Source organism: Myxocyprinus asiaticus, chromosome 50, assembly GCF_019703515.2.
Source record: "Myxocyprinus asiaticus isolate MX2 ecotype Aquarium Trade chromosome 50, UBuf_Myxa_2, whole genome shotgun sequence".
NCBI classification, from domain to species: Eukaryota; Metazoa; Chordata; class Actinopteri; order Cypriniformes; family Catostomidae; genus Myxocyprinus; species Myxocyprinus asiaticus.
In genome coordinates, this window is record NC_059393.1 from 272610 (window position 1) to 291796 (window position 19187).

The 19187-nt window shown below is 44.2% G+C and overlaps 1 protein-coding gene across 3 annotated transcripts in view; it reads left to right on the plus strand.

Annotated features, from left to right (window-relative positions):
• Positions 1-19187, plus strand: part of arhgef3 (Rho guanine nucleotide exchange factor (GEF) 3) — a 223559-nt gene that overhangs the window by 99881 nt on the left and 104491 nt on the right. Inside the window, exon 1 of one of the 3 annotated variants that reach the window (XM_051694817.1) lies at positions 18020-18153. The exons of 1 other annotated variant lie outside the window; for it this stretch is intronic. In XM_051694817.1, the coding sequence (XP_051550777.1) occupies positions 18121-18153 (33 nt within the window). In that variant the 5' untranslated portion in view covers positions 18020-18120. Of the gene's footprint in view, positions 1-18019; positions 18154-19187 lie in introns of those variants that run through there. One more of the 3 variants, XM_051694815.1, reaches the window with a different exon arrangement.

Consider the following 19187-nt stretch of genomic DNA (forward strand, 5'->3'; position numbering starts at 1 on the left):
TTAAAAAAAAATGCACATTCAATCCAAAATAGCCGACTTCCTGTGAGGTGGAGCTAATGACTGTAATTTTGAAAGTTGTCTGGCTTGATGAGTACAATATATGTAGCAAGTTAGGTGACCGTAGAAGAAACTGACCCCACCACTTTTGTCAAAAGGTGGCACTACAGAGCTCTCCAGCCATGCCCATGTGTTAACTTTTGCCCAGGCCTAATGGCCACCAACTCTGATGTGTGTGCAAAATATCATGAAAATTCAAGCATGCCAAGTACCTAAAAAACATGTGAATTTACATAAAAAGAACAATGACATTTAATGCGTTGTCATGGCAACAGTATTTAAGATATCAAGAATCCCTTCAGAATTATAAATCTGCACTGTCTTGACATTATTAAAAAAAAAAATGGATGCAATTCAGGTAAACAAAAGAGGGATATTTCAAAGTCTGTTAAAAGTGCCAGACTTCCTTCCGCCAGTTGGTGATGCTATGACCATGACTCACAATAACCACATCAATGTGATCAGCCCACAAGGCCAAACATTTGGCTCAATTTTGATATAAATAACACTATGCACACAAAAGATATAAGACACTTCCTTTTTCCCATTTTTTGACATTATTTTATCGTGTCGCCATGGCAACACCGTTTAATATATTAAAAATCCGTTCACAATTTAGTATTGTCAATGTCTTGGCATGATGTCACCCACATTTGTTACCTGAATATGTGTACAAAGTTTGGTGACGGTAGCCTAAAAGGGATGTGCTACCAGGGTTGGGAGAGTTACTTTAAAAATGTATCCCACTACAGAATACAGAATACATGCTGTGAAATGTAATTTGTAATTTCTAATTGTCAGTAATGTAATATAAATACTTTGGATTACTTCTTCAGCACTGGCTGGTTTTTCACTTGTTTTTGACTTCAAACAAGTGAAAAACTTGAAAAAACTCTCCCACTACTGTAAAACAAAATACACTTATATACAAAAAACATGCTCTGAAAAGGCCAAAATATCTTATGCAGTGCTTCTCAATCTCAAGTGAGTTTATTTTAAGGATTTATTAGATTTTTTTACAGGAAAAAAATAAATACAAAAATTCTCATATTTTTGCAGTACATATCAAAGGTCTGACTAAAGGAAAAAAAGATCTAATGTGGATTTTTTTTATAGAATTCATTATAAAATATAATCGTGACTCGTAACAGGTGCATCTAATTGCTAGAAATACCATTTTACATGACATAATGCTAAATGTTCACACAAAGAACAATTTCTGATGTTCCAAACTTACTTCAAAAACCCACAGAGTGTACACAAAAACATCTTCCTATCGTTTGTGGATTCTATTCATAAAATGAGGCAGAAAATCGTCCTGGTTACTTGCGTAACCTCCGCTCCCTGATGGAGGGAATGAGATGTTTTGTCGATGTAGTGACACTAGGGGTCACTCTTGGGAGCCCGAAATACCTCTGGTCTTTGATAAAAGGCCAATGAAAATTGGCGAGTGGTATTTGCATGCCACTCCCCCGGACATACGGGTATAAAAGGAGCTGGTATGCAACCACTCATTCAGATTTTATGCTGAGGAGCCGAGACAAGGTCCAGCCATTTCAACGGGTAGTTCAGCGTTGTGGCAGGAGGGACACAATGTCTCGTTCCCTCCATCAGGGAATGGAGGTTACGCAAGTAACCGGGACGTTCCCTATCTGTCACTCAATCGACGTTGTGTCGATGTAGTGACACTAGGGGTCCCTATATGAAACGCCGCAACTGGCTGAACTGTGTTATGTGAACTGGCAGTGTGTGATGGGCAGACCACTGTGTGCCTCGTAGCCAGCGCACCAGGCCGACACGTAACCTCCCCCAATGCTCTTATGAGTGTCGAACGGCCCTTTGGGGACAAGTCGAATACCCAAAAGATAGAGACAGACTAACCCAGTTGTGGCCTCTTTTTCCCTTCTTTTTTTCCACTCCCTAAAAAAGAAGGGGGATTATCAGACTGGGCCGCCAGGTCTAGTCGGGGGGTGTCCCTCCCAAGGGGAGGACACCGCGGAGACCACACCTCACCCAAAGAGAGGGGGGGATATTTAAGTGGAAAATATGTCACATGGTTTGCCAACCGGTTCCACCCGGAGGTTGTAGAACCTTGGGTGGTGCCCAGCCTGCTGCTCTGCAAATGTCTGTTAGAGAGGCACCCTTGTCGCGAGGAGCATGAGGTCCGAGAACCACGTCTGGGTGGGAAAGTAGGGTTTGCCAACCATGTGGAGAGTCTCATGGTAGATCCTACCCAATGGGGAGGAGTTGCTACAAACATGGAGACTGTGGCAGAGGGGGCTCTGCCCAAGGAAAATGCAGTTTGCCAACAGGGAAACGAATTAGTGGAAGATATACATTGCATGGGGTTACCTTACAGGGAACCGCCACATGCGGAACACCCACCCCAGAACAGGGCTCTTAGTTAGCACGTGTACTGGGCCAGCAGTGAGTCTCCGAAAACTCGACTGCCACAGGGCTTGGAGGAAGTCAACCAGGGAACATAGTTTGTGAACACTACTGGGAATTAATGGCACACATCTTCAGCTCAGAGGAGGTGAAAGGCACTATGTGCAAGCGATACACCCGGCCGGCTATCCCGGGCTTATCCGCTTGTATTGCGTGCCACTACCTGGGACGAAACCGGTTCCACCCGGAGGTTGTAGAACCTTGGGTGGTGCCCAGCCTGCTGCTCTGCAAATGTCTGTTAGAGAGGCACCCCTGTCGCGAGGAGCATGAGGTCCGAGAACCACGTCTGGGTGGGAAAGTAGGATGCTACCAGGACGACCTTGAACAGAGTCTGTGCAAGTAGGCTCACTGGGGTAAACGCATATTTGCGTAGGCCAGGAGGCCAGCTGTGTGCCAGCACATCAAAGCCGAGGGGTGCCTTGGTCAGGGCGTACCAGAGCGGGCAGTGGGAGGATTCTTGGGAGGCAAACAGGTCTACCTGTGCCTGTCCGAATCGACTCCAAATCAGCTGGACCACCTGAGGGTGGAGTCTCCACTCTCCCCTGAGGGTAACCTGCCATGACAGCGCGTCCGCTGTATTGTTGAGGTCACCCGGGATATGAGTGGCTCGCAGTGACTTGAAGTGCTGCTGACTCCAGAAGAGGAGACGGCGGGCGAGTTGTGACATACAACGAGAGCGCAGACTGCCTTGGCTGTTGACATATGCTACCGTTGCCGTGTTGTCTGTCTGAACTAACATGTGTTTGCCCTGGATCAATGGCTGGAACCTCCGCAGGGCGAGCAGAATTGCCAACAACTCGAGGCAGTTGATATGCCAATGCAGTCGCTGGCCCGTCCATAAGCCGGCGGCTGCATGCCCATTGCAAACAGCGCCCCAGCCTGTTTTGAAGGCATCTGTCGTGACTACGATGCGCCTGGAGACCTGCTGTAGGGAACACCTGCCTGTAGAAACGAGAGGTCAGTCTAAGGGCTGAAAAGACGGTGACAGACTGGTGTGATGATCATGCGATGTGTCCCGCGGCGCCATGCCCATCTCGGGACGAGTCTGAAGCACCGCGAGCACCTTATCCACCGGGGGAATCGCTGTATAGCCCCTGGACGCCCCGCCATCGAGGGTAGTGAGGGTGTGGGAACTGAGAAATTGGGACCGGGCAGTAAAAGGTGCCTCCCATGATTTTGTCAGCTCCTTGTGCATTTCCGTGAAGAAAGGCACTGGAGTGGGGCGTGGCTGCTTTGAGCGGTGCCCAGGAACCAATCATCGGGCCGCGAGGGTTCAGGGGAGAGCGGAGGGTTCCACTCTAGCCCGACACTCGCGGCCGCCCAGGAAAGCATGTCTGTCATCTCTGCATCAGCCTGTGACTGGGCAATCGACCCCAAAGGGGGGAGCCCAGCTGAGGCTTCTGCGTCCGACTGGACAAGCCCGCTCTTCGATGCTGCACTCGAGAGCTTCGCGGGCTCCGAACAAGAGGTCGAACTCGCCATGAGACGAGCCGGCGGACTCATCTGGAAGCCCGATCGGGGCAGACGAGCGTGCTGGGGAATGGGAGGTCCGCAGGGTGATACTCTGCGGAGGCGATCCCATTGGAGTCCCCAAATCGCCCCCAGTGCTAGCCGTGCTGGCCTCAAACCCGTAGGTAGAAGGACTGAGGCGGGGAGCCGCTGGGGTGGCTTGCTTTCTTACGAAAGCAAGCTGCGACCGCAACATTGCCATGGTCATGTTCTTGCAGTGAGAACATGAGCCATCGACGAACGCTGCCTCCGTGTGGGTAGCGCCCAGACACGAAAAACAGCGATTGTGACCGTCTGAAGTTGAGAGGTAACGAACGCAACCAGGAATAACACACAATCGGAAAGGCATCTTTAAAAAGACGCGTCTTTAAAAAGACGTTCCGTGTGTGCCGCTCTTTTAGAGAAATATACTCTTTCAGATAAATATACTCTCTTTTTTCTGCCGAAGCGCCCAGGGGCGTTCTCTGCAGTGCACCGGTGCAGAGGAGGGAGAAGCCGCTGAAATGCGCCGTCAGATCCAGCAGAGGTGAATGAACAATCGTGATAATTCAGCTCAATGAGCATGACCGTTCGGCTCTGAAGAGAAAATCTGAATGAGTGGTTGCATACCAGCTCCTTTTATACCCGTATGTCCGGGAGAGTGGCATGCAAATACCACTCGCCAATTTTCAAAGTACATTTTTTATCAAAGACCAGAGGTGTTTCGGGCTCCCAAGAGTGACCCCTAGTGTCACTACATCGACACAACGTCGAGTGAGTGACAGATAGGGAACTATTATTTGTAGCTTTCTATGTGATGCTACAGGCTACATTGGTTACTATTTCTCAGATAAGCATACTTTATTATTGTAAAAAATTGTCAAACCGCATTAAAAATAAGCCATATAGTCTTGTAACCGTGTATTTATTGGATTTATATTTCATCTGTTAGAGCATTTCAAGCTCTTTTTTGTTGCTATAGATCCTCAATGGTGTCAGATCCACATCTTCACTCATAACACACACCCTGTCTGCTCATATGAATGTAACACATCAGGAAACACATTCCACTTTACCCGCTGTTCAAACCCTCCTCAGATCGCTTCATTTAAAAGCATTTATGTTTCCAACTGAATAGACTAAATATAAAATAAAACAAATGATAATAAAATGCAAAGTAATCTCTTCAGTTAACAAAATACATTTAGAAAGTAACTGTATTCTGATTACCAGTGATTTAAATTGTAACTGTAGTGGAATACAGTTACTCATATTTTGTATTTTAAATACATAATCCTGTTAAATGTATTCCGTTACTCCCCAACCCTGTGTGCTACAGAGCTCCCCGAACATGCTTATCTTCTAGGTGGCACTACAGAGCCCCCCTGCATGCCATCCCCCCGTGACTTTGCCAAGCCCTAATGGCCGATGACTCTGATGTGTGTGTGCAAACTTTCAAGAGTTTTCACACATGTTAAGTCCCCCAAAAGTACCAAAAACCTTGAAAAGAAGGAAGAAGAAATATAGCTGCAAGCAGCAATGACAGGCCCAAGCATACACATAATTTTATTATTTTACTTTATGTTAAGAGATAAGACTTTTAAAACATGTAGTAACCATGAGCACCAGCAATTAAAAGCATTATCCTGCTAAAGGTTTGTAGCCTATGCAATTATGTTCAATTATTTCAATGATTCATAATTCAATGCCAGAAAAAAAATGTTTTGAATGTCTGTGAATGTTTGTTAACTATCTGTTTGATTAAATGAATTAAATGTAGGAACAAACACTTTAGTATTCATTACTAACTGACAAGTAACACCTCAGTTACTACTAATGGTTTATAATGTGTTTTCACTTTGGAATAATGGTCCAAATAACCTTAAACTCCCAAGGAAGGAAACGGTAAGATCTCATTAATTAATAATGCATTACCATGTCCCTCACTTTAGGATAATGGTCCAGATCATTAGTAATTCCTTCATACTTATGTGGTAATACTTGACTCATTACTTATGGGTTACCAGAATTATTTAAAAAAGACCTTCAGCAATATCAAACATGTAGAATTTAATAATTTATGAACAGAAGAGATATCCCAAGGAATACACAGGTTGGGCACATACATCCCTGTATTTCTGTAAGGAAGCTAACTATGATCATGGCCATAACCACCATAGACATTGAGGGAGGGACATGAGGGACATGCCCCCCTCCATAATATTGGTGTACTGATATGGGTTTTTCCATGGTTAATAATTACATTTGTCATGACACAACACAGACACAGATGACAGGTTGAACCCAGTAGCGGGAGCTTTATTGAAGAAGATACTTTTCAGGTAAGTCAACAGTTATAACAGTTATAAGAGGGATTGGTGACAGAGTTCATGTTTCCAGGGAGAATGAGGTAGGATCGGCACTCCAGGAAGTCGAAGGAAGAAGATGAAACCTTGGGATGTCAAGGATGAGGGATTCGAGGGCACTAATGTAGCTTCACGTAAGAATTGAAGGCAAGCAGGTAAGTCTGAGAGTTCCTTGCAGAGACTAGACAAGGATGGAGTGGTGGAATGGAACAGAACGGAAGAGCGATCATTGAGGAACAAACGATGTTCGTGGAGCTTCCGCATGACCAGAGTCGCATGATGAATATGCTCAGGAAGGTTTCGGGAGAAGATGAGGATGTCGTCTGTATATGATATACGATCATTCATAAAACCTTGGAATATGGAGTAGGCTTGGGGAATGCAGACCTGGCGGTTGTGTAGGGGAATCTCAATGGAGGTTGCACAGATACAGGTAGGAGTTGGGCTCTTGGAGGGAACAGCGTTCTTCTGCTGCCAATGGGGGAGGATTAGACACCCTTGGAAACAGTTTGGACCCCAAGACAGCACCTCTCCTGAAGTCCAGGACACCACAGGTGAATGTTGAACCAACCAGGGTCGACCAAGGATGATGTCAGATGTCGAGCCATCTAACACCAGGAAGGAGATGTCCTCAAAGTGAATAGCACCCACGCACAGGAGAATGAGAGCAATCTGATGGGTAATGTGTCTCTTCCCCAATGGTTGGTCTACGACGGAGTGGATTGGGTGAGCATTGAGTCGAGGACGGCTGACACTGTGAAGGAGAGGGTCGCAGAGGAGATGGTCACAGTGGTGCTCAGTGGTGAGTAGATGGTTGGAGAGGAGGTGATTGAACTCACCATGAGTCTAGGTGGTCGGACTGGGCATTCGACGATGTGATGGCCAGTGGCCCCACAGTATAGGCAGAGGTGGCCCTGAATATGGCGTTGTTGCTCAGAGGGGGTCAGATGAAATGAATCTACCTGCATGGGCTCCTCAGAAGGCCCGGAGTGGCGGACGGAGGTGTTGGTTTGGGTGGAGGAAGAGGTAAGGTGGTGTTCTTAGCCAGGCAGGACCTCATCCGGTGGCCATGTGGATGGAGAGTTGGATAAGTTGAGAGCTGTAGTCGGAGGGCTGGTTCTAGTCCCTGGCGGTAGGTGGTGAGGAGAGCTGGTTCATTTCAGCCAGCTGCCAGGGTCTGAAACTGAAGGGCGTAGTCAGAGACTGGTCTTCTGCCTTGGCGGAGACGATACAATTGCTCATGACCTTGAGAGTCCCCAGTGGGGTGGCTGAACACCTCCTTAAAATGTACGATGAAGGCTCTGTTGGTTTGGATCACGGGGCCATCTTGATTACATATCATCATAGTCCACTGTAGAGCTCATTTACTGTTTAATCCTCTTTGAGGTGCACCAAGTGAACCGGGGAAGAGACTGGTACTTGTTACCATTATGGAGCAGCATGGCTTTGAGGTTCCTGGATGAGCTGTCAATGAAGAGGTGCCACTCATTCTGTCTACAGGTGATTCCGATTGCCTCGAACAAACTGGTCACATTGTGGCAGAAGCAGAGCCCATCTTGACAAGTGAAGAAGCTGGAAAAAGGTTGGCGATGCTTCCTCTGATCTGCAACTTTCACACTTTCATCCAACAAGTTCCACTGCTTGAGACTAGATGTCAAAAGCTCAGCATTGGACTTGGTGAGACCAAGATCTCTAATCAAGTCGTTGAGGTCTTTTTGGTTGGGGTAGTATGGGTTTCTCTCCTTAGCTCCACCTCTGAAATTGTCATCTGGATCTACAACTTCTTCCTCGCTCTCTGACTTGCTGCTCTCTTCTAAAGACAGCTGCTCTCTCTCCGGAGGAGTGGGTACGAGGAGCTCATGGCAGTGTGGCACTGGGGCGATGGATGAAGGAAGGTAAAGTGGTAATGTAGTAGTACTCATTAATCCTGTATTCATTCCTGCCTAATTACCTATTAATGATGGACCATTAATCTAAAGTGTTACCGTTTCTTTTAACAGCACAAATCGAGCACAAACGAACAACACCGGTTCGGAGCAATTTGGAGTGATGTCACTGCTCCCGAAAAGTTTCATGCTATATACATACTGTATATTTCATTAATCTAGACATAAACAACGACAGTTTTACCAAACAAAGACAACATGAGTGCTAAAAACACATACAATAACAGTTCATCAGTGCCATTGAGTTAGTGCATGCATGTTCAAACAATCATGACGTCACCAAAATCCACTCTGGCGCATGCGTGTTTCAACATCCAGAACATATCTAATCTAATCCAGTATGTCATCGCACTACAGGCTGCAGTGAGGACCTCTTGGAGCTTGGCTGTCCTTTGACCAGTGGAGCTTGGCTGTCCTCTATTGGAACAGAACTGACTTTGATTTTCTAGTATTTTTACCTTTCAGTTGATATTTTTATTATATTTTATTTATATAAAAAATTTGTGTAGTACATTTTCATTACAATAAACTTGTGACTTCTATAGCATTTTATTTCACTTGCAGTGGCAACAGTATTTAAGATACCAAATATCCTTTTACAATTTTATATCAGCAGTGTCTTGACGTTATTCTAAAGAATGTCTTGGCATAATATTGCCTAAGTTTGGTGCCAGTCACATGAATCACCTAGGAGGAGTATTCAAAAGTTCAGGGCCTGCAATTTTCAAAAAATACATATTCAATCCAAAATAGCCGACTTCCTGTTGGGTAGAGCTAATGACTGTAATTTTGAAAGCTGTCCAGCTTGATGAGAACAATATATGTAGCAAGTTTGGTGATCGTAGAAGAAACTGACCTCACCACTTTTGTCAAAAGGTGGCACTACAGAGCTCCCCAGCCACGCCCATATGTTAACATTTGCCCAGGCCTAATGGCTGACAGCTCTGATATGTGTGCAAAATATAGTGAAATTTCTAGCATGCCAAGTACCTCAAAAACATGTGAATATACATGAAATGGAATGATGACATTTAATGCATTGCCATGGCAACAGTATTTAAGATATCAAGAATCCATTCAGAATTTTAAATCTAAACTGTCTTGACTTTCAGTGCTTGGGCCCTAATCAAGCAATCCCTTTGCCACCATGACCCACGAGTGATGCTTATAAACGACCTTAACTTTCACAAACAAAGACATGGAGACATTGAGTCTGTGGCTTGCCTCAGCCAGCACAGATAAGCCCACTGGAAAGAAAAATCTCAAATGAAATCTCTGTATTATCTTGGTTGATTCTCCTAGACAGCCATGAGAAAATTAAACTTTTCTAAACTATCCTGATGTTTCTCCTGAGAAAAAAAGGCATTTTTACATCACTAGAGTTACAGTGCTCAGATTTGCTAAGAAGTCTGCAATCAGATGTCACAGATCTCCATATGAACCCAATAGGGTACATTAATGATTTTCCATTCATTTCCCTACATGAATTTAACCTTGAGTGGCATGAAATAACAGTGCAGTAAAGTGCTGTAGCAATGTTTGTCAGAGTGATCACATGTTCATTGCGTACTGCCGTTTGTCATTAAAGGAATATTCTGGGTTCAATACAAGTTAAGCTCAATCAATATAATTTGTGGCATAATATTGATTACCACAAAAAATCAGTTTGACTTGCCCCTCCTTTTCTTTAAAAAAGCAAAAATCTGGAGTGATAATTTATAATGGCAGTGAATGTGGCCAATTTTTGAACATTAAAATACTCACTTTTTCAAAAGTTTAGCCACAAGACATAAACAAAAAGCATGTAAACATGATTTTAGTGTGATAAAATCACTAACTAACCTTTTCTATGTAAACTTACAGTATATCCAATTTTACAACTTTGTTACCATGACATGTAATTTCACCAAACCCTAAAACCCTCAAATGACTTTAAAAGTGACAATTTAAACAACTTTACAGCTCAAATAAAATGAGTTTTAATGGAAGAATTAATGTAAGTTCTTTTATAAAATTATAAGCTTCACATTTCTGCATTTACAGTAAACCTTCCAAAAACTGGCCCCATTCACTTTCATTGTAAGTGCCTCACTGTAACCTCGATTTTGATTTCTTTTTTTTAGGGATGAGTCAAAAATAATTTTTGTGATAATTTAACATCCACACCGGATTCCCTCTCACTCCACGCTCCACTCCCTCTCCCTGAACCACTAATCGCTCACACCTGATCCTAATCCAGCACTCAATCACATTCACTCCATAAATACTAACCCCGCCACTCCATTGATGTCTAGCCTCCGCAAGGGATGCTCAGACTTACCTGCTTGTTAGAATCTCTATGTGAAGCTGTATTCGTAACCTCGAACCCCTCATCCTCCATTTCCCAAGGTTTCATCTTCTTCCTTCATCATTCAAGGACTGCAGTGGATTCCTTCTGTACTGTTTCAGTGTTTATGAAGATGCAGCCTGGTAGATTCCCCACTGAATGAGCGAAGGTGGCTTATCTTATCTCACTGCTCTCTGGGCGAGCTCCACACTGGGCTACGACATTATGGAATCAAAATGGCCCCATGATCCAGACCTACAGCACTTTTGTCAAACATTTTAAGGAGGTCTATCCCATCACCATGACCCACAAGGTGACTCCTCTCCCAACATTCCCCCTAAATACATTTTGGGGGGGCTAACCCTCTCCAAGCGCCGGTGGTCGATTCCCTACAGCGGTCAGTGGCAACGACCAAGGAGGTCACTTCCCTGTAACCGCCCATGCCTGCCACGGTAAACGAGCCGGCACCCATGCCTGCCACTGTAAACGAGCCAGCGCCCATGCCTGCCATGGTTAACGAGCCAGCACCCATGCCTGCCACAGTTAATGAGCCAGTGCCCATGCCTGCCACAGTTAACGATTCAGTGCCCATGCCTGCCACGGTTAATGACCCAGAGCCAACACCTGTAGCCTCGACCATTCCCTCAACAATGCTCCCAGCTGTCTGCAAGAGGAGGAGAAGGAAAGGGACTCCTGCTCCCCAGTCGATGCTAGCACTTACATCCATGGAGGCAGTTCCCCGGTCACTGCCTGTGCTCTCGACCATGGAGGTCAGTTCCCAGTCACTACCAGCTCTCTCCAAGCCTTCCACTGCTCTCTGCTCCCAGCCTTCCATGGCTCTCTGCTACCAGCCTTCCTCAGCTCCTTCATCCAAGCCTTTCACAGCTCCTTTGTCCAAGCCTTCCACGGCTCCTTCCTCCAAGCCTTCCACAGATCCACCCATCGAGCCTCCTAAGGCTCCGCCTTCCATGGATTCGCCCCTCGAGCCTCTCACAGCCCCGCCTTCCATGGCTTCGCCCCTCGAGCCTCCTAAGACTCTGCCCTTTGAGCCTCCTAAGGCTCCACCTCCCATGGCCTTGCCCCTCGAGCCTCTCACGGCTCCGCCTTCCATGGCTTCACCCCTCGAGCCGCTCACGGCTCTGCCTTCCATGGCTCCACCTTCCTTGGCTCTGCCCCTCGAGCCTCCCATGGCTCTGCCTTGCATGGCTCTGCCCCTCGAGCCTCCCATGGCTCCGCCTTGCATGGCTCTGCCCCTCGAACCTTCCATGGCTCTGTCTTCCATGGCTATGCCTCCCATGGATCCGCCTCCCTTGGCTCCGCCCCTCGAGCCTCTCACGGCTCTGCCATCCATGGCTCCACCCGTCGAGCCTCTCCTGGCTCTGCCTGCCTTCGTCAAGCCTCTCCTGGCTCTGCCTGCCTTTGTCGAGCCTCCCATGGCTCCACCTGCCTTCATCGAGCCTTCCACGGCTCCGCTCTCAGAGTCTTCCATGGCTCTGCCCTCAACCCAAGAAACTCCACCTCCTACAGCTCAGCCTGCTTCACCACAGTCTCCACTTACTAAATCTCCAATCCCTACTCCTGTTGCTCCGCCTGCCTTCATCAAGCCTCCCTCGGCTCTGCCCTCTGAGTCTTCCACGGCTCCGCCCTCAACCCCAGAAACTCCACCTCCAACAGTTCAGCCTGCTCCACCACGGTCTCCACCTCCTAAACCTCCTACTCCTGTTGCTTCGCTTCCTGATCTGCCCATGGCTCCGCCCCCTAAGACTCCACCTCCTGCACCCAAATCACCTTCCAAGCCTTCTGACCCTGTCCCTGCTCTATGGCTGCCTCCCAAGCCTCCTGCCCCTGTCCCTGCTCCATGGCTGCCTCCCAAGCCTCCTGACCCTGTCCCTGCCCTGTGGCCGCCTCCCAGGCCTCCCGGACATGCCCCTGCCCTGTGGCTTCCTCACAGGCCTCCTGGCCCTGCCCCTGCCCTGTGGCCACCTCCCAGGCCTCCTAACCCAGTCCCTGCCCTGTGGCCACCTCCTGTACCTCCTGGCCCGGTCCTGTGGTCACCTCCCTGGCCTCCTGATCATCCACAGACTCCTCCCTGGCCACCGGATAGTCCGCCAAGTCCTCCTTGGCCTCATAATCACCTCTTGGATCCTTCCCTGTGATCTGTGTCTTCCTGCCCTCCTCATCCAGCTTTGGGTGCCAGGAGTCGCCCTCCGGATTCCCTCTCTCACTCCACATTCCACTCCCTCTCCCTGAACCACTAATCACTCACACCTGATCCCAATCCAGCACTCAATCACTTTCACTCCATAAATACTCACCCCGCCACTACATCAATGTCTAGTCTCCACAAGGGACACTCAGACTCACCTGCTTGTTGGAATCCCTATGTGAAGCTGTATTTGTACCCTCAAACCCCTCATCCTCCATTTCCCAAGGTTTCATCATCTTCCTTTGTCATCCTGGAGTGGTGATCCTTCAGCATTCTACCTGGGAACATGAACTCTGTCATTCTAAGCTAAGTTACCAATCCCTATATCACTGTTGATTTACCTGAAAAGTATTATCTTCAATAAAGCTCCTGCGACTGGGTTCAACCTGTCATCTGTGTCTGTGTGTGTCGTGACAGCCACAAGTGCTGTCGATTGAGCCTAACTTGTATTGAACTCTGAATATTTCTTTAAGATCTCTGGTGAGGAAATTGTTCAGCACAGGAATTCTGTCAGCCAAAGTTTGAAACAATATCACAGTTAAAATTACGAAAAAATTAAGAAATTAAGCTTATTCTGGTATGTGAGTGCTGGTACCAAATGTTATTTTTGCTCTCTAACCAGCATAGTGGTTCAAGGCTTAAATAGAAGGATAGAATAAATAGAACAGAATCAGAAGGTTCCAGATTCAACCCAGCATGAGGTTTTGATTTATGGATCTCTAAAGGTTTTATAATGTATTCTTTAATCAGGCAAACATGTCATAGTTGTGTTATTGATTTCTTATGATTCTGCCAGGGGGAATGATGGAAATACAGTTTTGTCCCTCAAGCCTTATAAAGTGTGTTTATTGTGTTTATTTAGGCTATGTTCACACTGCAAGCCTTAGTGCTCACTTCAGATTTATTGCTTAGATCCAATTTTTTTGTTTGGCTGTTCACATTATTTTTTAAATGTGGCCAATATCAGATTTCAGTGTGAATTGGTCACGGATCTGAACTGACCTGCATGTGCAAAAGAACAATAACAAAGATGTCACACACAGCACGCTGTCATATGGAAGTAAGCATGGAGGCCACTGAAGTCAGCATTTACATGTTCATATATAAGTTGATGTGCAGCAGAAGTCAGCGAATTCATGAGCAGGTGATAAGGAGGTCAAGCATGAGGAGAAAGAGAGCAAAATTGTTGCTATGCTCTCAAACACAGACCGGTTACATTACGACCCCTCAAGTTTTGCTTGTATAGAACTGTCACCCCAAATATTTATGATTTCTAACACCTCACTGTCCCTCCACTGGCTACCTTTGCAGGTATCTTCCATATTCACAGAGTGACCAAAGAACTATCGGTATGTAAAATCTTTGGAGTGACTCCCGCCAGCGCAGCATTGTGACGAATGTCGAGAGTGATGTGAAAGTCGCATGGATTCCAATATGACTGTTCAGACTGAGGTCGCATTGCAAAAACTCAGACCTGTATCTGATTTAGGACCACATATGGAAGTGGCCCAAATCACAATCGAAAAGATCAGATTCCATTCCACTGTTATGAAAAAAGCAGATCTGAATCACATATGAGCAAAAGAATCAGATTTGGGCCACTTTTGCCTGCAGTCTGAACGTAGCCTTAGAGTCCTACAGACACACTACATTAACCACTACCACTAAACCTAACCTTACCCTTACCTTAGAAAAAATAACCTTGGTTTTACTACAGTAACCATGGTTTCACCATAGTATTTTTTGTAAATTTACAATAACCACAAATTTAACCATGATTACTACAGTATATTACCACCATATTACTGTAACTAACAACACCATTGTTAATTGCATTAAAACTATGGTTTCTGCCAAAGAACATGGTTCTACAATATTAGTTATACAGTGATACAATGTACACGCAAGCGACTCCGAGCTGCAGGAAAGAGTGTGATCGAAAGACCCCGCCTCTGGATCAAACCCCTCTCTGCACTCCTCGACATTCGCCGTGACCAAATCACTGCGATGAAATCAACATTTATATTCATTTTTATCTATTATTTTAAGTAGTATTTAAGGAAATATTAAGAGTTGAAAAAGGAAATCAGATGGGGAAAAGAGAGGGACAAAATGTGGATTCGAACCACAGTCGCTACTGTCTTTATGCCGTACACCACTGCAGTAACACCAAATGGTTAGTTTGTTGTGTATTTCTCTGGATCCACCAGACTTTTGGAGTACAGATAGCTGGCTTGTGTGGCAGATGCTATTTACACTGGGGTGCAAATAGACATTCCATTATTTTTATTGAAAATTGATGGAGAAACATAATTTGTGTGAAAATAAATAATAATGGAAGGTTGTTTCGATTAAAATTCAGTTTAAAAAAAAGAGGTGGTGAGGGAGTCTTTTACCCCACACATGGGGTAAAAGGCTCCCTCACTTGGGGTAAAAGGCCCCTAGGGGGTTTAAAGTAATATTGTGTAGATACTGGGGCAATAGTTATAGGGCACAATTTGACAACTAATGCAAATAATTTTGAAACAGCAAGATGCATTTTTGTGTGACACATTAAGATGATTCTAACTCAAAATAACCACTTCACAAAAAAGTCAACCATTTCCTGTTACACATTTGGCATTTTATTACATCTCAAGTATTCTACAAACAAACTAATCTCTATTATGATCGAATGAGTCAATGTGAGCCCACATTGAAAATTTTTCATAACAAATCTATTTGCCTCATTTAAAAAAAACAATGTGTTTAATAAGGGCCTTTAGCCCCTGCAGCAGGGGGGCTTTTTACCCCAAATACTATCCTTTCACTTATTGAACAGTTATTGAAAAATATTTGATTTAATAACCTTAAACAAAACTGAAAATGACAAATATGTATTTTGTTTCAAAATAATTGTGATAATTTCCAGGATATTCATTAGCTACATAAATTTGCAACATTTAAAAAAATTATTAAAAATTAGATCAAATTGCCTCAAAACCAACCTTTAGACACCACACGCAAATACCTAAAAAATCAATGGAGCCTTTTACTCCTCAGAGCCTCTAGCCGCATTGTACCCTAATGCGTACAAATCATTAAATGTGTACAAGCTAAATTGTACAGTCAGCTTTCACAATGAAAACCATAGTATGATCAATATCAATTAGCTTCCATCATGATTGTTTAATTGACATGTCCACAACTCAAAGAAATGTGCACTCATCTCATGAATACAATCATTGTGATATGACCTGATGGCAGAATCAAATACACAGCTCACTCCTTCAACAGGAAGACTCGCTTAAAGGAAGACTGCTCGTTTCCAGGAAGTGTGTTAACAGGGATTTATTTGCTTCCTGTTCTTGACTGTTTACAAAAAGTTTTTTAAATTTTTGAACTAAAATGGCCCATTTCTTTGTCTTGTTAAGGCTAATTCCATGGCTAACATTTTATGTATCCTAAATACAAAATTTATTTGTTTTCTTTACACATCACTTGCCTGATATTTCATCTCAAGTATGCTCTTCACTGACAGTTTTGCTGACTTGGTTAACAAGTCAAACAACCTTTGAAGAAAAGAAAAACTTTTTAGGGGCAAAATTGTTTAGGCTGGTTGAAATGACACCACAATGGCGGGACAGTCGTAATTTTTAAAATATTAATCGAAATACTTTTTTACACAATAAATCTATACAGTACATAAAAGACATTTGAAAAGTTCCAAAAGTAAATGATGAAGACCTGGTAAAATTTTCCAAGTCAGATTTTGCTCATATATCAAAAAGAAAAAAGTCCCCTATAACGTTGGACATGAAAGTACCAAAAGTTGAAGAAACACTTATATTTAGCTAATAAATGTATCAATTTAACGTATTTTTTGACACAGCTCTCTTGAATACTTGATTCTGATTGGTCAATAACCAACCATTGCATAATTGACTATTGTCCAAGGCAAACAATTTTCTACATAACTGTGTGGTTTCATGTCTCTCACATGCTCTCTTTTTTATCACATAATAAAGTAATTTCAACTCAAATTAAATCAATATTTCGGTAATTTTGGTAAATAAATATTGCATATGTGGAATAATGTACAGTCAGATGGTCATTATTGCAAAATAATGACCTTTAGGGTGATACAATGCCTTTATCATGTAATAATGACTGGTTGACTGTACATTATTACTTATCAACATTTAGCATTGGAACTGCTACAAAACAAAATTATTCACACACTAATTGTGCCAATGAGAGAAACTGCAAACTTTCTTCTGTTAAAAGCTTGGTTTGTATTCAGATCAAGCTAAATGAATTGGGAATTGGACTGCTTTTTAATGCGAGGCCTAAATAGTAATAATACTAATAATCCTTACATTTATATAGCACTTTTCTAGGCACTCAAAGCACTTTACATAGTATAGGGGGACTCTCCTCAACCACCACCAGTGTGCAGCATGCACCTGGATGATGCGACAGCAGCCATAGTGTGCCAGAACGCTCACCACACACCAGCTATTGGTAGAGAGGAGAGAGTAGGATGATGTAGCCAATTCAGGGATGGAGATTATTAGGAGGCCATTACAGATAAGGGCCAATGGGGGGAATTTTGGCCATGACACTGGGCTTATACCCCTACTCTTTACAAGAAGTGCCCTGGGATTTTTAATGACCACAGAGAGTCAGGACCTCAGTTTAACGCCTCATCCGAAAGACGGTGATTTTTTACAGTATTGTGTCCCTATCACTATACTGGGGCATTAGGACCCACACAGACCACAAGGTGAGCACCCCCTGCTAGCCTCCCTAATACCTCTTCCAGCAGTAACCTTAGTTTTCGCCAGGAGGTCTCCCATCCAGGTACTGGCCAGGCTCAACCCTGCTTAGCTTTAGTGGGCAACCAGGCAAGAGCTGCAGGATGATATGACTGTGATATAACATCCCCATTATTGAGCGCTCTGGCAGCTATTGGTTAACGTGTGTGGAAGAGTGATCGATCACTATTCCTCCCTGTGAAGGGATGCTCTTTCCTCACTGAAGGTCTGACGCCACCCAGCCTCACACAAACACAAACAGAGAGGTTCGTCTGAAAGCTCACGCCCCGGTCCAGCTCGATATAGCACTGACACAACTTCCCCTAGAACATCCTGTTTGCGCTCTCAGGACCCTCTCAGTCTCCTGTTTGCAGACACACACGTCTGTAGACGTTCATGGCTGATGGTTCAACAGTTGACAAGGGTCCTCGGTGCAACAGTGTCAAGGTGTTTTTGGGCTGTTTGAGGAACACTGCAGTGAAGCCCAATGATGGGGTGCTGCCTATTCATACATCAGAAGGTGAGTATAGACTCTCAGAGCAGAAGAACAACTTATTGCTCAGAGGTTGCTCTTTCATTGCTCAGGAGAGTCTATTGAGTTCTCAGTTATGTTCTATCAAGCATCAAACTTTGTCTGTGATGTTTGTCCTAAAGTTCGATAGGATAAATACAATTAGGCACAGATAATGCAAAGTATAGAGCTATAAATTATAAATGTAATTTCGATAGCATAACATATTTAGTGTTGAAAGACATTTTTGAGACATTCTATAATGTTGTTGAGCAGGGGCAGTAATAGTCATTTTGATCTTTAGGGTGGGCAGCTGGTTGTCACTTTGTCATATCGGGGGGACATGGTCCCCCTTGATCATTTTACCATCAGACCTCTTAGACCCGGCCATGTTGTTCTGATCTCTTATGAAACTCCAGAGAAGACATGTGAGATTGCTTGGGTCTTTTTCTCAGGAGACACATCAAGATACTTCAGCAAAAGTCTCTGTTTACTTTCCACTTAACCTCATTAATGTCTAGGATAATCAGCTGAGATATTACAGATATCAAATTTGTGATCTTTCTTCCATGCAGGGTAGTGTTTCAGTAGAAATGCAGATAAACAGTGTTCTTCTAATGTTCTGGCTGAGTACTGAATGTTTATGTCTCAAAATTCTTAAGAAAAGGTAATTGTTTTAAATGATTTATTGTTTTAAATGAGGTATGGAGTCGGTGCTGTGTGGTTTTGTGTGGTTTGTTTAAAATCAGTGTATGTGTGAAGAGTTACGTAACTGTCGCAGCTCTTACATTTGATTTCCAAAACTCTTTATTTCTAGATGTCAGTTACTGCACTCTTGATTCTCTCTCTTTCTTTTTGAGTCAATCCTAAAATAGTTAGTGAGGCTTGAAGTGGTTATGGACTGTTTTTCAGTAGCAAGGCAGCACTTCTCTTGATGTAAATGCTCCTTTCCTGGTTCCTTCAGATAGTGTGATAAAAATGAACCAAACTAATGTAACTCATGCGACAAACTACAGCTGTCTGTCATCCTGCATCTCTTTAAG